Here is a 19,988-nt window from a genome sequence, read left to right as displayed (position 1 = left end):
CTTTGAAAAGAGTGGGCAGGATCTATGGCTCTGAAGCTGTAGACTTGGTTTTGTGTTGTTGGACGACTCAGTATCGTGCAGTGAAATTTTTCATAGGGGAACAGTTAGGGCCAGAGGCCCTAGCTTGTGAGGGGTGGGGGTGGGGGGTTGATGTAACACATGTGACATCCTGACACTGCGGACGTGAACATCACACCTCCCTCCCTAAGCCAGGCAGAATCTTCCCAGGCTTTGCCAAGGAGGTGCCAGGGCTCTGACAGGACACTGGAGCCTCTTGCCTCCTTCCAAAAGCCAGATGGGCTTTGGGAAGATGACAGGACAGATCTTGGACCCATCGGAGCCTTGCACCTCCCTCCCTAAGCTGGGCAGAAGCTTCCTGGGCTTTGCAAAGGAGGCTCCAGGGGACCATTTAGGGGACTAGGCTATCCCCCTTAGTCCAATGGCCACCTGCCACTCTTGGGAGTGATCTTGCTTCTCTGTCATGCTGACCATTTTTCCATGGAAGCCTAGGGCCAGGACAGCCTTCTGTAGCCTGGTGCCCTCCAGATGTTGTTCTCTTGGGCTTCCAGCTCCCCCAGCAAACATGGCCAATGGCAGGGGAGGATGAGTAGTTGTGGCCCAACATCTGGAGGACCTTGCCTGCACTCTCACTTTGCAAAGGGAATTCTGTCCATGGTAAGATTTAAAGTTTCTTTCAACACTGAGAAAGAAGGGAAAGGTTTGCAGCCCCCATGGATGTGGGAAGAGATAGAATGGCGGCTTTTCTGGATGCTGCTGTCTTGTGGGAGATCTTTGGAAGAAGAAAAGGTTAAGGAGTAAACCGTACGCAAACCCAGAGCGGAGTCCTTAAGAGGGTTGGATGGTGCCTCGTACGCCTCCTCCTGGCAACTCCTGCAGCCAAGCTATTGCAAAGCGTCTTGCTCCGCTTTCCTTTGGACTACATCAGTGAGGCTGAGGGGGGCGGGGCCTCTTGTCTTCTGGCCAACCCAGAGCCTCCATACATACTGCCCAGGCTTGCTTTGGTGCTGCTAATGCACAGTTAAACTTCACCCCAGAGGCACTTGCCATTGTCTCTGGAGACAAACAGAGGCCAACAAGCAGCAGCCAATAAGCAAGAGCCTCGTTTGCCTCAGGCCCTGGAGAGTAATTGCCACTCAGAGTAGACTACACTGAGTTGAGGTGCGCAGGTTCCAGTGCATTTCACACCTGTATTAGTACCCTTTCTCTGAACTCTTTGATGTGGATCCAAAGGCAATCCATGTTGTTCCCATTATCACTGCAAATTATCCTGCAACTGCACAGACATCTGACAGGTTCATCCAGCGGCGTAGCGTGGGTTGTCAGCACCCGGGGCAAGGCAAGTAATTTGCGCCCCCTAACCCGGGGCAAGGCAAGTAATTTGCGCCCCCTAACCCCTAACCTGCCGCCGCTGCCAGCTTCTTCTTGCTGCTGCCTGGTCTGGTCTGGTGTGGTTCTCTCCCGCGCTCAGCGCTGCGCTGGGCGGCCGCTGCACTGTCCCTCCCCCAGATAGTCCCTCGCTCTCTCTCCGCACCGCACGCCTGGCACCCACCCCCTCCACAGTGGGCGGCGACCCAGCGGCTCGGATCGGATTCGCACAGCCAGCACTGCAGTGAGAGAGAGTGAGCCAGGTAGGGGCAGAGAGCTGCGAGTGCGAGCGCGCCCCCCCCCAGATGTTGCGCCCGGTGCGGCCAGCCCCCCCCTGCACCCCCCACGCTACACCACTGGGTTCATCCTCACAAGGAGTCTTTTCACCCCAAAGAGACAGGAGGTGTCAATGGGAAGACACTTCCCAAGTGCTACCTGAGGCGGCAAACCTGTGCAAACTTAACTGGGAGAAGCATCCAGCTTGCAGGACTGGGGAGAAGAAAAGAATACTCTTGTGGATGGGTTTCTTGATGGGCTACCTAAGTGCTGCAACCCCTTTGGACAAGATCATGATGGGGGGCAGGAGACAGATAAAGGACATGGCAGCATTGTGCTCCCTTCACCATGCAACTGGGCTGTTGTGTAGTCGTGATTGTGAAAAATGCCTGATTTGAAAATTCCAGCCACCCATGGAAATGCTTTGATTTAGAACGTTACCTTTTCTGGATGCAGATGACTTCCATACCAACCGTGTATAAAACTGGTTGTATCTTTAGGAGGTGTATATACAATCTACTCAGGCTTGTCCACATGCCTAGGAAGTCTGGGTCTGTGGGGTTTTCTGCTTGTCCTGTGCTTACTAGGCATGCTTACTAGGTCTGAGCAGTTCTGCCTTTGCTACACTGTTTTCCCCTAGGAAACCTGCTCTTTGTGGAATACCCAATTGCCATTTGTTCCTATTCAGCACAAAACTGCTTTCCAAAGGAAAGTGCAGAGGCAAATGGAAGTGTGGATGAACCCTCAACTGGTTCTCAAGGAAAGATGGCCAACTTGCTGGCTTCAAAATGGTGTGTTGCTTCTGTGGCATCACCCTGACACCTGCAGTTTAAAAAGCTTCTGATAGCAGCAGCAGCTGGACAAGAATGTCACCTGCCTCAGGACCTGGAGAGTTCCTGTCAGCAAGAGTAGACTACACTGAGCTGATACACGCACATTCCCATGTATTTCATAACCTGTACCAATGCCCTTTCTCTGCACACTTGGTGTAGATCCATAGGTGATTCATGTTGTTTCCATGATCACTGTGACTCAATGGACACCTGAAGTGCTTATCCTCACATCTGAAACTGTAGCTGTACCTTCATGTTTAACGACTCCTGTGCTTTCTGATCACAGTGACTGTTGTGGCCACCATCAATGTCTCTGTAACAGTGAAGAATCGGGAGTTCAGCCCAGAGATGGCGATTTACAACTCGTCTGCCTTCAATTCATTCGTGAAGATCTTTGTGGAACAGGTGAGGGGTGGTTGGGAGTTCATAGAGGATGCCCACTCAGGAAAATGATCACTTCCAGGCAGACCTATTGTTAATTTTGAGTCTGGGTCCCATTAACATGCCATTCCTTTGTGGTAAACTTCATTAACAGAGATTTGTCCGCTTAGCACATCTGGAAACAGTCAGATTTCCTTTCTTTGGAACACCTAAATATCCAGATGTGGAAATGTAGCTATCAGATGAGTATATGCAATATGTAGCTTAGATCTGATGGTTCATACCCTACACAGAATATCTTCTTGTTTCTGCTGCTGTGGAAATGCATCTATGACAGGGATTGGACCAAATGACCTTCAGGTCCCTTCCAACTCTACAATTCTATGATTCTAGGACTGCTCACACACACCTCAAAGCCACGCTTTGTCTGGGTAGACACAGAGGGCTGGTGATGCTTGCAGACAGCAGCTGCTCTGCTGCCTCTGTGCAGACCCTGCTGTTGATTGGTGCTTCCGACTGTTGCTGTCTATGCAGCTGAGATGAGACCTCTCTCTCTTTGCAGATGAACATCTTCTATGCGGACATTCCTGGGTACACGGGTGTAAAGGTGTTTCGGCTGAGGTGAGTCGCAGAAGTGATACAGATGGGGGCCAAGTATGGGAGGGAGGGTGCTGCTTGGGGCCATGCCTGGCCCCCCTGCTGTGAGTGGCCACACCCCTTTAAGCGACAGCCCCCACTAACATCATTGACCTCACATCAGGCTGGCTGAGAGCACCTTTGGGGTTGTGGCTAAGTGATTTCTCCCTCTTCCCTCCTGCTGCCTCTTCTCAGCAATGGTAGTGTTATCGTGGACCACGAGGTGCTCCTGCAGCTTCACTTCTCAGACTTCAATGCTTCCTACGATGAATCCGTGAAGGACCTCAAACAGACCCTGGAAAAAAATTCCACTTCCAATGGCAACGGTGAGGAGGCACCTGCCACTTCTTGTGGGAAGGTCTGGCTGGCAGCTGAAGGAGCCAAAAGATGGCATGAATGTTGCAAACTTTTACGCTACATTCCCATCCATCTAATGGAGTAGGAGGAAAGGCTTCTTATTAAATGTCTTCAGATCGGCTGTCATGAGGAAGCAGAAGTCATCCAAGGGTTGTGATCCTGTCCCTCCTTAGTTGGGAGTAAATTGCACCAGCATCACAAGTGCATGTACCTCTGAGTCAACATGTATCAGATGGGGCTCCCAACGCAGTAACCCAAAAACAGGCTGTGAGACGGCCGGTGTACCAGCTCTCTGCATAAGTTGAGTGGCTCCACTGAGTCCAAGCCCACCCCCACTCTCCTGAACCAAACAATTACCGTACGCTGTTTTACTAGGGACAGAGCTACCCCTTTGAAATCACCCAGAGAAAAGCAGGCATCAAGAATAGAATGTACTTCATCTACGCCATATCTGAGGCCACCTACCGGGTTTGTCCTGTATGGTGAGGAACAGAGGAACCTTTTCCAAAAGGGAGCCAATCAATGTCTCCCTAGTCTTCCCATTTCACTGCCATATGGAACAGATCAATTTATTTATTCCTGATCAGAGGCAACCTGGTGTTATCCATCCATGCTGTGAGGTGAGGGTTCAGACCCATCTCTCTGTTACCAGCAGCTGCCCCTGTAACATCAACCAGCCCCAACTGCTTCACCCTTGCCCACACAGAGATGAGTGTCAGGTTGCTGGTTGGACATAGGAGGGATGGCAGAGGAAGTGTGTTTCCTTCAACTCTGGTGGCAGGGAGACATGGCTGGTGGGTGGGGGAACAGGTCCTTCCCCTTGGATGCTCCCCCTCCCATGATTTCTCCCTTGCATAAGCCTCACCATTACTTTCCCCCTCTCCTTCAGATTCGCTTTTGTTTACTGGAGAGCGTTATGTGACCGAAGTGCCCCTGAGCCCTGAAGGTGAGGACTGGGGTGTGAGAGGGGGTCAGTGTGTGCTTAACACACTCCTAATGTTGAAGAGTTGCAGTGGGCTGTCTGGATGGGGGTGGTGGAGCCGTATGAGGAAGAAAACATGGCCACCACATGCAAACAAATGCTATGAACCCCCGTACACCTTGTGGCACCGCTGGATGGTACAGATGTTGCCAGGATTCTGCATGTGCAGTCACATATGAGATGCACAGAGGCTAATCCTAGGGCCATCAGTCGCCATCACAGTTGGTGGGGAAGAAAGTAAGATAAGGAAGAAGAAGGGAGGAATTCAGGGCCACCAATGAGTCCTTCCTTTCCCTTTCCAGCTCTGTCAAAAGAATGCAAGAACACCTCCGTGGTGGCAAAAAACATCCAGCAATTTTACATGGCACGAAACATCAGTGGCAGCCTCCAGTGTGTCTCTAACTGCAGCGTTTGGCACCCCGACCCCTTCAGCTGTGTGAACGGAAACTGCTATGTCACCCCTGAGGGGCCCAGTTGCTAGTGAGTAGCATGCCAGGGGGTGAAGTGGGTGGTGGCAAAGGATCTGGGCCTGTGGCACAGGGGGACAAAATCATGCCCATAGGCTGTTCCTACCAGATGTGCTAGTAGGAACCATTTAAATGTCATTTTTAAGAAAACAGTGTCATTCATGTGCATGTTGTCTTTTGCTGCAATTCCCCGTGGGCACCAGTCACCACTGCTCCTGCCTTGGATTAAGGCCCTGGATGCCACTCAGCCCCCCCCCCCGAATTGCAGCATCAGAAACACCCCCTGCTCCCCACCCCGTAAATAACCCGGGCATCCTGGGCCCCATTACCTGCCTCCTTGCCGGTTTTTGACGCCGCCTTTCCTCCCACAGCTGTGAGCAGTCGGACTCCTACTGGTTCGTGGGCCGGCGCTGTGAGCAGGGCATCAGCAAGGTGGGGGTGGCCGTGGGGGTGGCCCTGGGCCTGGCGGTGCTGCTGCTGATCATCCTGGTCTTGGTCGTGCTTCTCTGCTGGAGGCGCTGTTGCCCGAGGGAGAAGGGACACAGGTAGGAGGAGGGCTGGGCACTCAAACTCTTGTCAGCTTGGTCAGCTCCACGTCCCGGTCAGTCTCTGCTGTTTTAACTGGCGCTGACTCTGGAAGCTGTCCTTGAAATGGGCTGAAGGACAGATCTTTGCCCTGATGGCCTCTGTTGGTCTCCCACCTCCAGGCTGACGCATTTGCCTCCCGATGAAGAGAGGTGGTACGAAAATGAGCCCGAGTGGGTGGCCCGTCCTGAAGGCCTCGATCCGAGTGCCCCAGCAATGGAAAGCAGCAGCGCTGCAGCAGGTGGTATGTGGCAGAAGGCCTAGGTCGGGAAGGGGAGGTCTTGGAGGTGGTGGTGGTGTTAAGCCCGGGTTTCCATGGCAGCTGCCAGACTCCATCCCAGAGGATGGGCCTTGCCTTGCCCTGGAAGGAAGCACAATGTTAATTGGATTACAGGTGGGCTGGGGTTGCAGGAGGGGTTCAAGTTGCACAGAAACATTCCACCCCACATGCAGAAATAAGGAAATAAGAAAGGGAAGGGGAGAGCAACAGGGGAGGTCAAACACAGCCACGTCCCCAAACTGCAATCAGGCGGAAGGGCTTTCCATGCCCTGCCACCCCACCCTGCCCTGATCCAGGAGAAGGAAATAGAAATAAATAAATGAGATGTGGGGGTTCTCATGTACTCTGTGCTCTGGGGAGGGAGCGCTAAGCACCTGAGGGGGATGATGAGCCTCAGCCCTGATTACGGGCTGCATTATCACACCAGGGAAGACCACTTTGCTTGCCAGAGCTTTGAAAATGCATTTTGTAAAAATAAAGCAGGTTCTAGCTGGCTCTGTGGATCCCTCCCTTCTTGGAAGACGTCTGGGTGGGCAAGTGGAGAGGCTGGACAGGGGCAAAAGGAAGCACTTTTGAAAGAGGGCACCAAATCTTTAAAAATGCCTGACATGCTCCCTCCCCCTCCTTCGCCCTTTGCACAGAAGACCATTACAGCAGCATGAGCAGCGAGCAAGACAGCTCCACCGCAGACCAGGGCTCCTTCCAGCCCCGCCTGGACAAAGTGGACACCTCCCTGCCGGTACAAGGAAAGAGGGTGCTTGGGGTGGGGTGCAAGAAAGCACAGCCAGAACAATCTGGCGGCTGAAAAGGCCTGTTCCAAGCAAGGACACATAACAAGATTGTGTGCCTTTCAGATTAGGGGGAGAAGCAACAGGCAGGGGGTTCTGGCGGGCACAGGATTGGTTTCTAGGTGGTGTGGGGAAATGGAGTGCATATAGGGTCATTCCACAAACCGAAAAGGCGGGAGGTTCAGAATAGAAGACAGGAAGTCTGTCTTCACAGTGGTGGCAAAATCAGTGTATGGAACTCCCTGCCACAAGAGGTGGTGGAGGCTGCTGGCTTAGAGGCACAGGTGGGTTAGCCAAATTCCTGGCACTGCAAATATCTGTCACTACTTTGGGTAGTGAAATGTGGCCTCCAGGGTCAGAAGCAGTCTACTGTTGGATGCCAGCTGCTCAGGGCTTTTCTTCTGGGCATCTGGCTGGAATCCGGATGCTGCTGCAGGTGGACTTAGCTCTGATCCAGAGCACGGCTGTTCCCAAAAAGTGCTTGTCGTTTGCACTGACCCTGCCTCACTCTTCTGCTTTCTCCTTCTCTCCCTGCGTACTGCGGCTGCAGAGACGGATCGCTCGGCCCCAGTTGAAGCGGCCATGAAGAAGCCTGGAAACGGGGCCACAGGAAGGACGCTGCATGCTGGATTTGCACAGGATGTGTCCCCAGGGGCCCAGATCCAGGAAGAGGCAGTGGAGCTGCAGTGACTTGCAGGGGGACTGCAGTGCTGCCATCTTCTTGCTTACTCTTGCACTTTAGGACTGGGGTGCTGCCGCCCCCTTGAACACTAGCGCCTCCCCTTGGTGACGTTGGGAGGAGGACGTGGAGGAGGAACAGGGCCCCATGGGGGTATTTGGGCTTCTGCCCCCGAGGACTCGCGTTGCCCACCAAGGCTGAACTTGCAGGAGCACATCCCTCAGCGAGGAGCCTTTGACCACTGCCTGGATGCCAAGGCCATCTGGTGCAAGAGGAGGCTGCCTTGCAGGGGTCTCACATGGTCTCTGCAGGTCGGGGACCACGGCTAGCACTTTTGGAGAAATCGCTTTCTCCCTTTCTGCACCAGCCCACAATCTGATCTCCAGCTCAGTCGGTAGAGCGTGAGACTCTTAATCTCGGGGCCAGGGGTTTGAGCCCCACGTTGGGCGAAATATTCCTGCATTGCAGAGGGTTCAACTAGATGACCCTCATGGTCCCATCCAACTCTGTGGTTCTGTTTGCCCCACTCTACAGACTGGCTGTGCTCCCCCCCTGCCCCTTCCAGGTCAGTCCCAGGTACACCTGTAGCAACACTGATTCCCCACGATGCCATGCATCTGAACCCACAGCAAGGCACCCTGGGCGCAAGCGACAGGAAACTGCCTTCAGTTTTTCCTTCCCGTGGGTCGCTCTGGCCCCACAGCCATGGTCTGCCCACGGGGAACCCTTTGGTCACTCGCATCCCCCTCCTCCCATCCAGCCTTTTACTTGATCAGATTTTCAGTGCAATATGGAAGGAAGCACAGCAACTGATCAGTTGCCAGAGAAATGATATAGGATGATGATGATGATGATGATGATGATGATGATGGATGACGAAGCGGTCAACATTGTGAACGATTCGTTGGGGTGGGAGAGAAAATAAAGCAACTGAGGAAAGTGTCCTCCTCCTTTTGTGGTGTCAATCAATGGGGCTTGGAGAAGAGAGGCTGGCGGGGGGAGAGTTGTTCCCCCTGGACAATGGTCTCCCTCCACCCCACATAAGAAGGGCCTGCTGGATCAACTCCCTTCTCTTGCGGGGGCCCAATTAGTGCCATTGCCTTCCGTTAAGAGTTTGGGTATAATCCTTGACGCCTCCCTTTCCATGGAGGCGCAGGTTACAGCAACAGCCAAGGCGACATTTTTCCACCTTCGCCGCATCAAGCAGTTGGTCCCTTACCTTTCCCGCCCCGACCTGGCCACAGTGATCCATGCGACGGTCATCTCCAGGCTTGACTACTGTAATTCGCTCTACGCGGGGCTGCCCTTGAAGCTGCCCCAGAAACTCCAGCGGGTGCAGAATGCTGCAGCGAGGCTCCTCACGGGGTCTCTGCCATGGGAGCATATTCACCCAGTGCTTTTCCAGCTGCACTGGCTCCCGGTGGAGTACAGGGTCAGGTTTAAGGTGCTGCTTTTGACCTTTCAAGCCCTTCACGGCCTAGGACCCTCGTACCTACGGGACCGCCTCTCCCGGTCTGCCCCACGGAGAGCCTCAAGGTCCATAAATAGCAACACCCTAGTGGTCCCGGGCCCTAAGGAAGTTAGATTGGCTTCAACCAGAGCCAGGGCCTTTTCAACGCTGGCTCCGGCCTGGTGGAACGCTCTGCCTCATGAGACCAGGGCCCTGCAGGATCTGATTTCTTTCCGCAGGGCCTGTAAGACAGAGTTGTTCCGCCTGGCCTTTGGCTTGGAATCAACTTGATTCCCTCCCCCCCTTTCTTTTTCCCTTTCTCCTCCTATGATGAGGCTGCATTTTAATGTTTTAATGTTGTATTTTAATCTTGTTTTTTAAGTTGTATTTCAATCAATTTGTTTTATTATTGGTTGTTAGCCACCCAGAGCCTGGTCTTGGCTGGGGAGGGTGGGGTATAAATAAAATTTATTTATTACAGTGGTACCTTGGGTTACATACACTTCAGGTTACATACGCTTCAGGTTAAAGACTCCGCTAACCCAGAAATAGTGCTTCAGGTTAAGAACTTGCTTCAGGATGAGAACAGAAATTGTGCTCCGGCGGCGTGGCGGCAGCGGGAGGCCCCATTAGCTCAAGTGGTGCTTCAGGTTAAGAACAGTTTCAGGTTAAGTACAGACCTCCAGAACGAATTAAGTACTTAACCGGAGGTACCACTGTATTTATTATTATTGGATCGGGGCAAAGGGGGCCCATCCAGCCCAGCCTCCTGCCCTCCAAGTGGCCAAATACCCCAAGTAACTTAGCAATCTAGATAGACTGCCCCTGGACCTGGAGGTGCCATCAGAACACAAGAAGGACCAAAGGGGGTCCATCTGGCCCAGCAACCTCTTCTCACAGTGGCCCACAGGATGCCTCTGTTGGGAAACCCTCAGGCAGGATCCGAGCACAAGAGCAGCTCTCCCCTTGCCTGCTCCATTGTTTTATTCTCTTTGCAAACCGGCCTTTGAGGGTTTCGTTCTGCTTTACCATCAAGCAGTGTGCAGATTTTACAAAATGAAATAAATGATAGTGGACTACCAGAAAGCTCAGGCTGCCGTTCCTCTCCATTGGGCAAGACCTCCTCCATCCTATTAAAGTCGTCTTCAAAACTTTCCAAGGGAGCTCTCTGCCAAAGAACATAATGAAGAAATTTTTATTATACTGTACATTTAAAGCTACATCTATTTAAGAGCAAACTGCCAAGATGTAGGCAGGAAAAAGCAGGTCGTATCTCCCCGCGCCTACAAGCCACAGCCCAGTAACACATACGGATGGCCACCTGTCATGGCTGCCTTATTTGAGATTCCTGCATTGCAGGGGGTTGGGCTGGATGACCCTGGGGGGTCCCTTCCAACTCTGGTTACATGAGATTGTACAGAAAATTAAACTCTAAGGGGCTCCTTAGGCCAATGAACTGGGCAACTGAGGGAGCAGAGAGGCAAATGTGATGTTTTCCAAGCTGAGGGAGAAGGCTTGTGAGACCAGGAAAACCAGAAGAAGCCCCTGATCTTTCTGTTTGAGGCCGGAGGGGAACCCCAAGGCATCCTCTGGCCAGGGACCCCCTAAAACTCCTCATGGGCGCCTGAGGGAATTAGTGTACTTTTCTGTGTATAAGGCTATGTAGCAGGAACCCCCCCACCCCAATCATTCTGCTTGTACAAACTTCATACACACACACACTCACACACTACATACGCCACATTTCTGTTATAAATTCATAGAAAATCAACCATACATTGGATTTGCACTGTTCCATTTTTATTTTACTCCATATGACAAGAACTAAGAAAAGGGGAGGGGGGTTTGACCCTGGTCAGCCAAAATCCCTTCACTGTCTCAGCACATCTGCAGGAGCCCTGCCCAGATGATCCCAGACAGAAGACAATCAAAATCACAAAGAACCTGCATATGGGAGTGGATTCAGCATGGACTGAAACAAAGGACAATGATCAGATCTTCCCTCAGGGGGCAGGAAACTGCAAACTCCCTTTTGTCTCCTGGAAGTGACTCGAGGGGTAGGGGGGAAGGGAGGAACCAGCCAGGTGACAAGACACTCAGGTTACCACCAACTCCTCCCTCAACCCCTCCTTTCTGTAATGTATGCATGATGTTACCACCACAACTCCACCCTCAACCCCTCCTGTCTGTAATGTATGCATGATGTTTCTGGGGGTGGGCTTGATCTAGAGGAGGGGAATTTCAAAAGTTTTTATAAGACCTGGCACACCATTTTTCTGGGTCCTTCCTCTCACCTGCGAGTGAGGGGAGCACCCTGTCGCGACAGTCTTTCTTCAATAAAGACCAGGCCTACAGGCTGCTGATTTGCTTCAATTTGCTCTGGTTGGTGTTTTATTTTTGTCCAAGGGAGCCCTCAGATTTTTCCTGCAACAGTTGGCGACCATTCTCAGGGACACTTGGTTCTCCTGCAAAGGTGAGAGGGGAGATAGAGGGGATCAGGCGCCACTGGGCAACCTTAGCCCAGGGATCCTTCTTCCTCTCCCTGCCTCCTCTTTGCGGGCGGTAATCAATCGTCACCAAAAGCCCAACCAGGGGAAGCAAAGGCGAGGTCAAGCCGGCTAAGGGGAAAGGATCCTGAAATCCGCAGGGGACATCTTCGAACGTGAGTATGGTTTGAAGTAAATACATTGGGAGGGGGGTGGAAAGTAACGTCCCCACGACAGCCAGACTTTCCTTCTTTCGTTTCTGACGTTACCCCTCGGAGTCGCCCGGGTACGTTTAAATTCTGTCCTTTTCTACCCCGATTCTCCCCTTTCGGAAAGTGGCCAGGGAAATCGCGGAGCTTTACTGTCTGGCGCTTACCTCTCGGAGTCGTCTGGGTACGCCAAAGCCTTTCTCTTCTCTCCCCTCAATTTCTTACGCGGAGTGCAGCCGGGGAAATTGTGGAACTTTACTGTTTTCCGGCGCTACCCCTCGGAGTCGTCCGGGTACGCCTTAATCTACCTATCCCTTTTCTCCCCCGTTTTCCGTCTTGGAATTGAGTCCGGGAAAGCGTGGCTCTTTTACTGTTTCTCTGATGTCTTCCCTCGGAGTCGTCCGGTGGCATCTTTTCAAAAGTATTTTAACACAAGGTCATTTGCTTCCTTTCAAACCTTGGTTGTTTTCTTGGACCCCGATCTGGCACTGCATTGCGCAGGCGTTCAGTAGGGGATTCCGAACTTAGTCTCAAAGGCTAGGCAGGAGGCTGTTGTGGGTGGTAGAGGGGGTTTAGTCTTGTAAACAGCGCTGAGGTAAAGGAATTCCGGGCAGAGAGACCCGTGGTTTGAGTTTTCGGGCAGAGGGACCCGTGGTTTTGAGTTTCAGGTTCAGGTTTGAGATCTCCAGAAATTAATTCGTGGTTTATAGATAAGTAGGAATTGTGTTAGTCAAGGGTACTTTGAGTACTGAAAGGATCTTTTATCTGTCCCCCCTTTCTTTCCCATTGCCCCTCCTCCCTTGTGTGTGTGTTTCCACTCTTTCTGTCTTTAGTGTACGTCGTTAACGAAAAAAGCCCAATAATGACATATGAGAGAATGGGAGCTCACTAAAACACCCTAGCTGGACTCCTCCTGGCAACAAAGCTTCCATGAAGCCTTTTTGCCCCAGAGAGGATTCTAATATGCCCCTCCAGCTTGTCATCTCCAATTGGAAAAAAAAATAAAAATAAAGGGGAAAAATGGTCTTTCAAGTACAAAGTATGAGACCGTTGTAACTTTTAGTGGGTGGCTTAGGCTCACCACCTGGAACCCAGGGCACAGCAGCCACCTCAGGGATCCTTCAACAAAATCAGGGTGTGAACCCTTAGGGAGAGCTGAAAACATCAAATTTGTGTTGTTAAACTATAACCTAAAGCTAGAACATGAAACCGTAAACTTAATGGTGCTCAGAAGGCAGTAGATATAATAACAGCCCAGCCTGAGAGCCCACGCATTATAGAGATCTTAGTTATTAAAAATAATAATAATAAATGAATAAGAGATGTACTCAAAGATTTAGAAATATTTCAAGGGTTTGTATTTACATTGGCCTCGGCATCCACAGACTGTTCTTAAAATGCACATAGTTTTAAATTGCAAACTTGCTTCAAAATTTTTAAAAACTAAGGAAGCCATGTTGGGCCTTGCCAATCTTAAACAAAACAAAATGGAGAATGAAGTGTGCAAATGTTTATTATTTGAGAAAAGCTCTAAAAGAGAGTTTTCCTCCCATGTGGTAAAATCCTGTATACATGCTACCTGTGTTCTGAAAGGGGGATTACCCCACCTCCTTCCTCTAATTTAAGAGAGGAGGGTGATTTTAAGTCTAGTGGTAAATGATGTTTTCTTGTAACTTTTGAGTTTGTGAGTCTACATCCGTTTTCCAGTCTTTTGTTCCAGTATTTTGAAATGTACTGTGAAAAAAAACAACAACTAATGTTTCTGCTGCAAAAGCCTAGTTGAGCCAACTGCTCTCTCAAGCTAAAATGCAGTGTATGTATTTCATTAAGCACATGCCTATGAAAGTGTGGTGTTCTTTCTAAGAAAATTGTTATTAAATGTAGAGGCTTCCATGGCCAGCAAAATTCTATGAGTCCAGTCCAAATATCAGTCTCTATAAGACTTCCTGGCTTCTTTCTTAGAAGATGCCCCCCCCTGTTTCATTCTGTCTCTTTCAGGTTTTTCCCCTCTCTCTCTTTCTTCTCCTTCTTACTTCTGTGCCAAGTGCATTTACTCCTGAGTAAGCTTCCTTTAAAGGAAACTGCAAGGGGGGGCTTACTATTCCCCTGCAAGTTCAGGAAAAATTGTTCACTCTTGTATTCCTTTTAAATCAAATCTATGGCTGTTTTAATTATTTGTGAGTGGTTATATCAATTGAATTAACTTTGCTTTATAAGAGATCCTCTCCCTATCTTAGGAAAAATGTTCACTTCAATCTTCCTTTAAAGATAATTTCTCTAAGAACTTGCATTCTTTAGTCTAAGGAAGCAAACTCACTCACACTATCTCAAGATCTGCAAAAAGGGTTCTGTGTAAAGTTGGGTACTTTTATTTTCCTCTTCCTTAGTACATGATAGGAGCATAGATGTTTCCTTTCCCAGTTGAAAATCTGTACTTAAATGTGTATGTCTCTTTGATAGTACAAATCCTGCTGTGAAATCTTGCTGTGAACTCTATATTTTGGAGGGTTGGACTAGATGACCCCAAGGTCTCTTTCAACTCTCCCAATTTGTGGCTGTGTGGAAGGAACATGTGTCTGCAAGCATTGGAGGGTAATTCCTAAATTCTGGTGTGCTGATGGAGTTGAAAATCAGCCTAGCTTTGCTCTTTAGTTTTAAAAGGTGAGAGGTGAAGCTGTGATGTTTTGAAGCACAACGGGTAATATCAAACATTTGAGTGATTACACTGTTTATCATTGGGGGGGGGATCAAACTTCAGAGTCGATTCAAAGTTTAAGCACATACAAATACATATGGGGGCCTTGACCAATCCTGTAAATAAAGGGCAGAGAAAAAAGTTTTTTTGTCTGCAAATGGTGAGGCTGAAATGACTGAGAATATTTATAATAATAATAATAATAATAATAATAATAATATCCTATGATTTGTGACTCTCTGGCCATTTTCCCCATATATAAGGGCGTGGCATTGTTCTGCGAATAGCCAGAGGGATATTAGCCCTTTCCTGTACATAAAGGAAGCAGTCCTTTGCTTGGGCTGCAATTGCTAGCTTTGGTGAATACTTGAATTGCTGAGTTTCTCCTTTTGTTTTAAAACCTAACCCTATTTTTAAAATCTACTCCTTACCCTTTCCTTCCCTTATTCAAATTCTAATTTAGCCAAAGGTGCAACATTTTCAATAGTATAAAAGGTTTGCTTAGACATGAACTCTGCACATACACAGAGGCTAGATCAGTCAAAAAAGAGAGAGAGAGAGAGAGAGAGAGGAAAGGGGGGAACTGTAGGGTGTAGAGAGGAGGTTTCCACAAGACCTGGGCTGCAGGGAGGAACTTATTCAAATTTCCTTATGTAAAAAAAACTTAGAACCATTGAGGGAAATCACCCTCAATGTGTCTTTGCTCCAGGGGCTACGTAAGACAAAAGGGTCAAAAAAAAAAAAAAACTAGCCCATCAAAAGTCAAGAGCTTTCCAGGTTCCAAATCTTAACATGCCAAAATTCTTTTCACAGGTAAATATCAAAGCATTCCCCCCCTCAATGGAATTTAAATCACAGACTTTGTTTGTGTGCATCTTAGGAACAGCATTTTCTGACAGGCTTCTCACATGAAATAATTTTCCCTTTTAACAGGATATGTGAACCCCAATAACAAAGTGTTTGTCCTTTTTTTCCTCCCACAGCAACTTTCTTTCTGATCTGTGAAACAAGTCTGAATCCCTGCTATATTAGTGACCTCCATCTCTTTGTGGCTTTGACACTTTTAAAGTTACAAATAATCTGTTTTCATGTATTTAATCTGTTTTTCCATGATGTCTATGAAGTTAATCGAAGCACAACCAAACATTGTTTGTGAAATGGTACTTGTTTACCTTTGCCTGAGCATCTCTTATTAATTCTGTCATTTTGGCTAGTTCAAGGTACTTGCACAATTTTAAATTGCCATTCATTTTTCTTGGTATTAAGTCATTTCCCAGCATTTTGCTATTAACATTCTAGCCGATGTTGTCACATCAAGAAACACTCTTTTATTTTCATTGTTACTTCAGATTACTTAAAATTGTGTGTCTTAGCATTTATTTATTTTTCGTTCCTCATAAGTCATTGTGTGTGTGTGTGTTTCATTATTTTAACCTTGTATTTTTTTTCAGTTCTCTTTCTCTCCAAAGTGAAGGAAAGCAAACGAACTTAGCAGATAATAACAGTAATTATATGGAAATGTGATAATAATATTAAAATGAGTAAAATGCTTAACATGCTAAGATTTTATTATTTGCAGCTGATAACTCAAGGAGATTATCTTGGGGAGGGGCCTTTTGCCCCTTCTTTTCCTAACTCTTGTCTTTTAAGTCTCCAAACCCCTGCCCCTTACAGGATGTCACTTCTACAGATGTGTTGCTACAGACCTATGATGAAAAAGCCACCGGCTGCACCAACAACAGACACCAACAGACACCAAAGGATATAAACTGACGGGGGAGTGGGGCTGACAAAGGGGGGTGGAGTTGAATTGCAAGGACATTTTCTCATTTTTGAACCTTAAAGACTGTGCTTCAGGATTGAGAAGATCACAATTATCTCAAGATATGCAACTGATATTTAATTAGTTTGTTTTGTATTATGTGTTATTACGTAGGAATGTTGAAATGTGTCTGACAGTGTGTTATTTCCACAAAGGGGGGGGGGGGCTATTTGTGTGTGTAATTGTTTTTATGTTTAACGTCTTATTCCTTACACCCCAGTGGAAGATTCTCATACATTTTATGCGTTCTAAAAGGGGGGGGGGCTATTTTGGGGGCTATTTTTCTGTATAATTGTTTTTATGTTTAATGTCTTATTCCTTACAACCCAGTGGAGGATTCTCATACATTTTATGCCTTTTAAGAGACCAGGCTATTATGTAGTCCAATGTTTAGAATTAGATAAATTTATAACCATATTTCGTTGTTCCACCTGGCACTATGCCAATCATCCCTACCCATTTTAAAAATGTGCTAAAACTCGCTTTACTAAGGAGAAGCTTCTAAGATACATGAAGGTGGATATGCTTTGGTTTAGCAGGAATAATCCCTTATAGAGTTAAATTGACTTATTTGGACAAATGCCCTCTAAGAATGGTTTTGTTTTAACAGATTGGTTTGAGAAGTTGGGAACCATGGGGCAAGATAAATTCAAATTGGACTCAGTTTGAATTGGGCAAGTGTATCCAGGCTGCAATTAGCTTTTGGTCCTTAAAGTGCAAGTGAGCAACTTCCCATGACTGCAAGACCAGAGCCTATAATAATAATCCCATAGAGCGGCCAAGGCAAAGACACTTCTCTCATGACGTGCCCAAACCTGTGCCAGCTATGGTGGGTGCCATACAACATGGTTAATATGAAAGCCCTAAGTGGATTCACCAGGGATTGCCACTGCTGTGACACCATGCCAGTGTGAGACCATAGAAGAGCTACCTTGACACCTGAGAACACAAAAATGGCGGGGGACAAAGCGAACTGCATTTTTCAGTCATTAGTGGACCTTCCTGCTAAATGTAAAGCATACGCCACTATTGAGAAAATATCTCTTCCAAGGTACTAGAATGCCACAAGTAACTGAGCAACAAAATATTAATTTTGCATGATATCCTATGTCTAACTATGTGCACTGTTACACCATTATATTTCTATGCAAATATCCTTAAGAAGCATGACATCCAAGTCCCTTTCACGTTCACATGGACACACGGAGAATAGCAGGTTAATATTTACCACCTTAAATTGTGCGGAGAAAAGGATTGCAAAGTAGCCACCTTTGCAATCTTATCTCCGAAGGGGGGAACTGTAGCAGGAACCCCCCCACCCCAATCATTCTGCTTGTACAAACTTCATACACACACACACTCACACACTACATACGCCACATTTCTGTTATAAATTCATAGAAAATCAACCATACATTGGATTTGCACTGTTCCATTTTTATTTTACTCCATATGACAAGAACTAAGAAAAGGGGAGGGGGGTTTGACCCTGGTCAGCCAAAATCCCTTCACTGTCTCAGCACATCTGCAGGAGCCCTGCCCAGATGATCCCAGACAGAAGACAATCAAAATCACAAAGAACCTGCATATGGGAGTGGATTCAGCATGGACTGAAACAAAGGACAATGATCAGATCTTCCCTCTGGGGGCAGGAAACTGCAAACTCCCTTTTGTCTCCTGGAAGTGACTCGAGGGGTAGGGGGGAAGGGAGGAACCAGCCAGGTGACAAGACACTCAGGTTACCACCAACTCCTCCCTCAACCCCTCCTTTCTGTAATGTATGCATGATGTTACCACCACAACTCCACCCTCAACCCCTCCTGTCTGTAATGTATGCATGATGTTTCTGGGGGTGGGCTTGATCTAGAGGAGGGGAATTTCAAAAGTTTTTATAAGACCTGGCACACCATTTTTCTGGGTCCTTCCTCTCACCTGCGAGTGAGGGGAGCACCCTGTCGCGACAGTCTTTCTTCAATAAAGACCAGGCCTACAGGCTGCTGATTTGCTTCAATTTGCTCTGGTTGGTGTTTTATTTTTGTCCAAGGGAGCCCTCAGATTTTTCCTGCAACAGCTAGGTTTAAAATAAGGTTAAAGATCTGGGGGCATCTTATACACGGATAGTGCCTATGCCCATTTTCTAAATGTGGGGTCCCCAAAATTAGGGGGCGTCTTATACACGGAAAAATCCAGTACATGAATTAATGGATTTCAAACTGTGGCTGTTTAGGAGGCCTCCGGATATGAGGGCCTAGCTTTCTTTTTCCCAAACTGCCACACACACACCTCACAATCAGGAGCATATAAATGTTAGGAAATAAATAAGTTGCCCCTGAGGAAGAGAACCTTTGGAATCCCCATTACGGAAAGAAAATCCTCCTGAGGGAGCAAGGGATGTCGCCTCCATTGCCTGAGGAGAGAGGGGGAGGGGCCGCTCTTCTGGCACTTTCTGAGGGGAAGAAAAAGGCGGGAAAAGGCCTCAGGCGGAGGGAGGAGGGAGGAGGGAGGCCGGCTCCTCCTTGGCCTCTGCTCCGTCTCTTCATATCCCGGCCTCTTCTGAGGAGGAAAAGGGTCCCCGTTCTGAGGAAAGAGTCTCATTTCCGAGGAGGAAAAGCATCTCCTCAGGAACAACCCATTTATTTTATTCATTTATACCTACACACCGCTTGATTGCAAAAAATAACAAGAACCCTCGAAGCAGTTTACAAAGGAGAAAGCAGTAAAACTGAGAGAGATTCACAAGTGTACTTTGAAACATACAAAAGTTGAAATGCTGAAATAGATTAAGATTTCCTCAGCTTCCAGTCCTGGCGCTCCTTAGGTTTACTCTTACTCAGCTGTTTTGAGGACGGGGTATAATAATGTACAAAAGTCATAGCATAAATTGGTAATTGTACGGGGAGAAAGGATGAGTGGATTTCGAAACCAAAGTTGGAAAAGTTATTGTACTGAGAGCAGCGAAGAAGGAAGGAAAACAGAGGGAATGTCTGAGGGGTGGGAAGTCAGCTTTTAAATCAGTAAATAATAATAATAATAATAATAATAATAATAATAATAATTTGTACCCTGCCCACCTGACTGGGTTGCCCCAACCACTCTGGGTGGCTTCCAGCATATATAAAAACATAGTAAAACATTAAACCTTAAAAAGCTTCCCTATACAGGGCTACCTTCAGACGTTTCCTAAATGTTATATAATTGCTCATCTCCTTAACATCTGATGGAAGGGAAGGGCGCCACTACCGAGAAGGCCCTCTGCCAATCCATTTGTATTGATTTGGTGAAAAATGGTTACAAATAATGGGAAATCAATTTTTAAGAATTGGCAAAAAAGAACTTAAGGGGAGGGGAACAGTACTTTTTAAAAAACCAGTTAAACATTGTGTGACTTTCTAGGGAGAGCAAAGAACCACCAGGTGATGCCATTGAGCAACTTACTTGCCTAGTTAGGGCTTTGTGTGATTATGTGATTATGTCTTCCTGTCTTTCTCTCTCAGCCTACCTTTATCCAGGCGGCCTTGAAAAATGATCCAATGCCTTGAAAAGTGATCTGTGGGGAACAGGGCTTTATTTACCATTTATTTTACTTTCCCCATACATAGCCTACCTACCTACCCCAGGAGCTCAAGGTGGCCCACATATAATAATTGGTTGGCATCTGTCTGTCTTGTGAGGAGGA

At 47.8% G+C, this 19,988-nt stretch overlaps 1 protein-coding gene and 2 long non-coding RNA genes across 4 annotated transcripts in view; 2 read left to right on the top strand and 1 right to left on the bottom strand.

The window, feature by feature from the left end:
* LOC308460283 (uncharacterized protein) overlaps positions 1–8,594 on the top strand; it is a 68,964-nt gene extending 60,370 nt beyond the window's left edge. Inside the window, exons 21-29 of the mRNA XM_080976425.1 lie at positions 2,782–2,900; positions 3,439–3,497; positions 3,708–3,838; positions 4,759–4,815; positions 5,154–5,331; positions 5,690–5,863; positions 6,026–6,147; positions 6,825–6,922; positions 7,522–8,594. Of these exons, the coding sequence (XP_080832551.1) occupies positions 2,782–2,900; positions 3,439–3,497; positions 3,708–3,838; positions 4,759–4,815; positions 5,154–5,331; positions 5,690–5,863; positions 6,026–6,147; positions 6,825–6,922; positions 7,522–7,557 (974 nt within the window). The 3' untranslated portion in view covers positions 7,558–8,594. The remainder of the gene's footprint in view (positions 1–2,781; positions 2,901–3,438; positions 3,498–3,707; positions 3,839–4,758; positions 4,816–5,153; positions 5,332–5,689; positions 5,864–6,025; positions 6,148–6,824; positions 6,923–7,521) is intronic.
* LOC308460287 lies at positions 6,131–19,371 on the bottom strand. 2 transcript variants are annotated; one of them, XR_013978535.1, is made up of 3 exons: positions 18,596–19,371; positions 10,181–10,268; positions 6,131–6,264 (listed from the first exon to the last, which is right to left on the bottom strand). It is a non-coding gene; the product is annotated as an uncharacterized lncRNA (long non-coding RNA). The 2 variants fall into 2 exon arrangements; XR_013978536.1 differs by having other exon boundaries at positions 18,656–19,371.
* On the top strand, positions 14,652–16,729 carry LOC308460288. Its single transcript, XR_013978537.1, has 2 exons — positions 14,652–15,710; positions 15,809–16,729. It is a non-coding gene; the product is annotated as an uncharacterized lncRNA (long non-coding RNA).
* Positions 19,372–19,988: the final 617 nt, after the last annotated feature.

This window comes from Podarcis pityusensis (assembly GCF_964106645.2).
Source record: "Podarcis pityusensis genome assembly, chromosome: 13".
Taxonomy (NCBI): domain Eukaryota; kingdom Metazoa; phylum Chordata; class Lepidosauria; order Squamata; family Lacertidae; genus Podarcis; species Podarcis pityusensis.
This window is presented reverse-complemented; position numbering and strand designations above follow the sequence as displayed.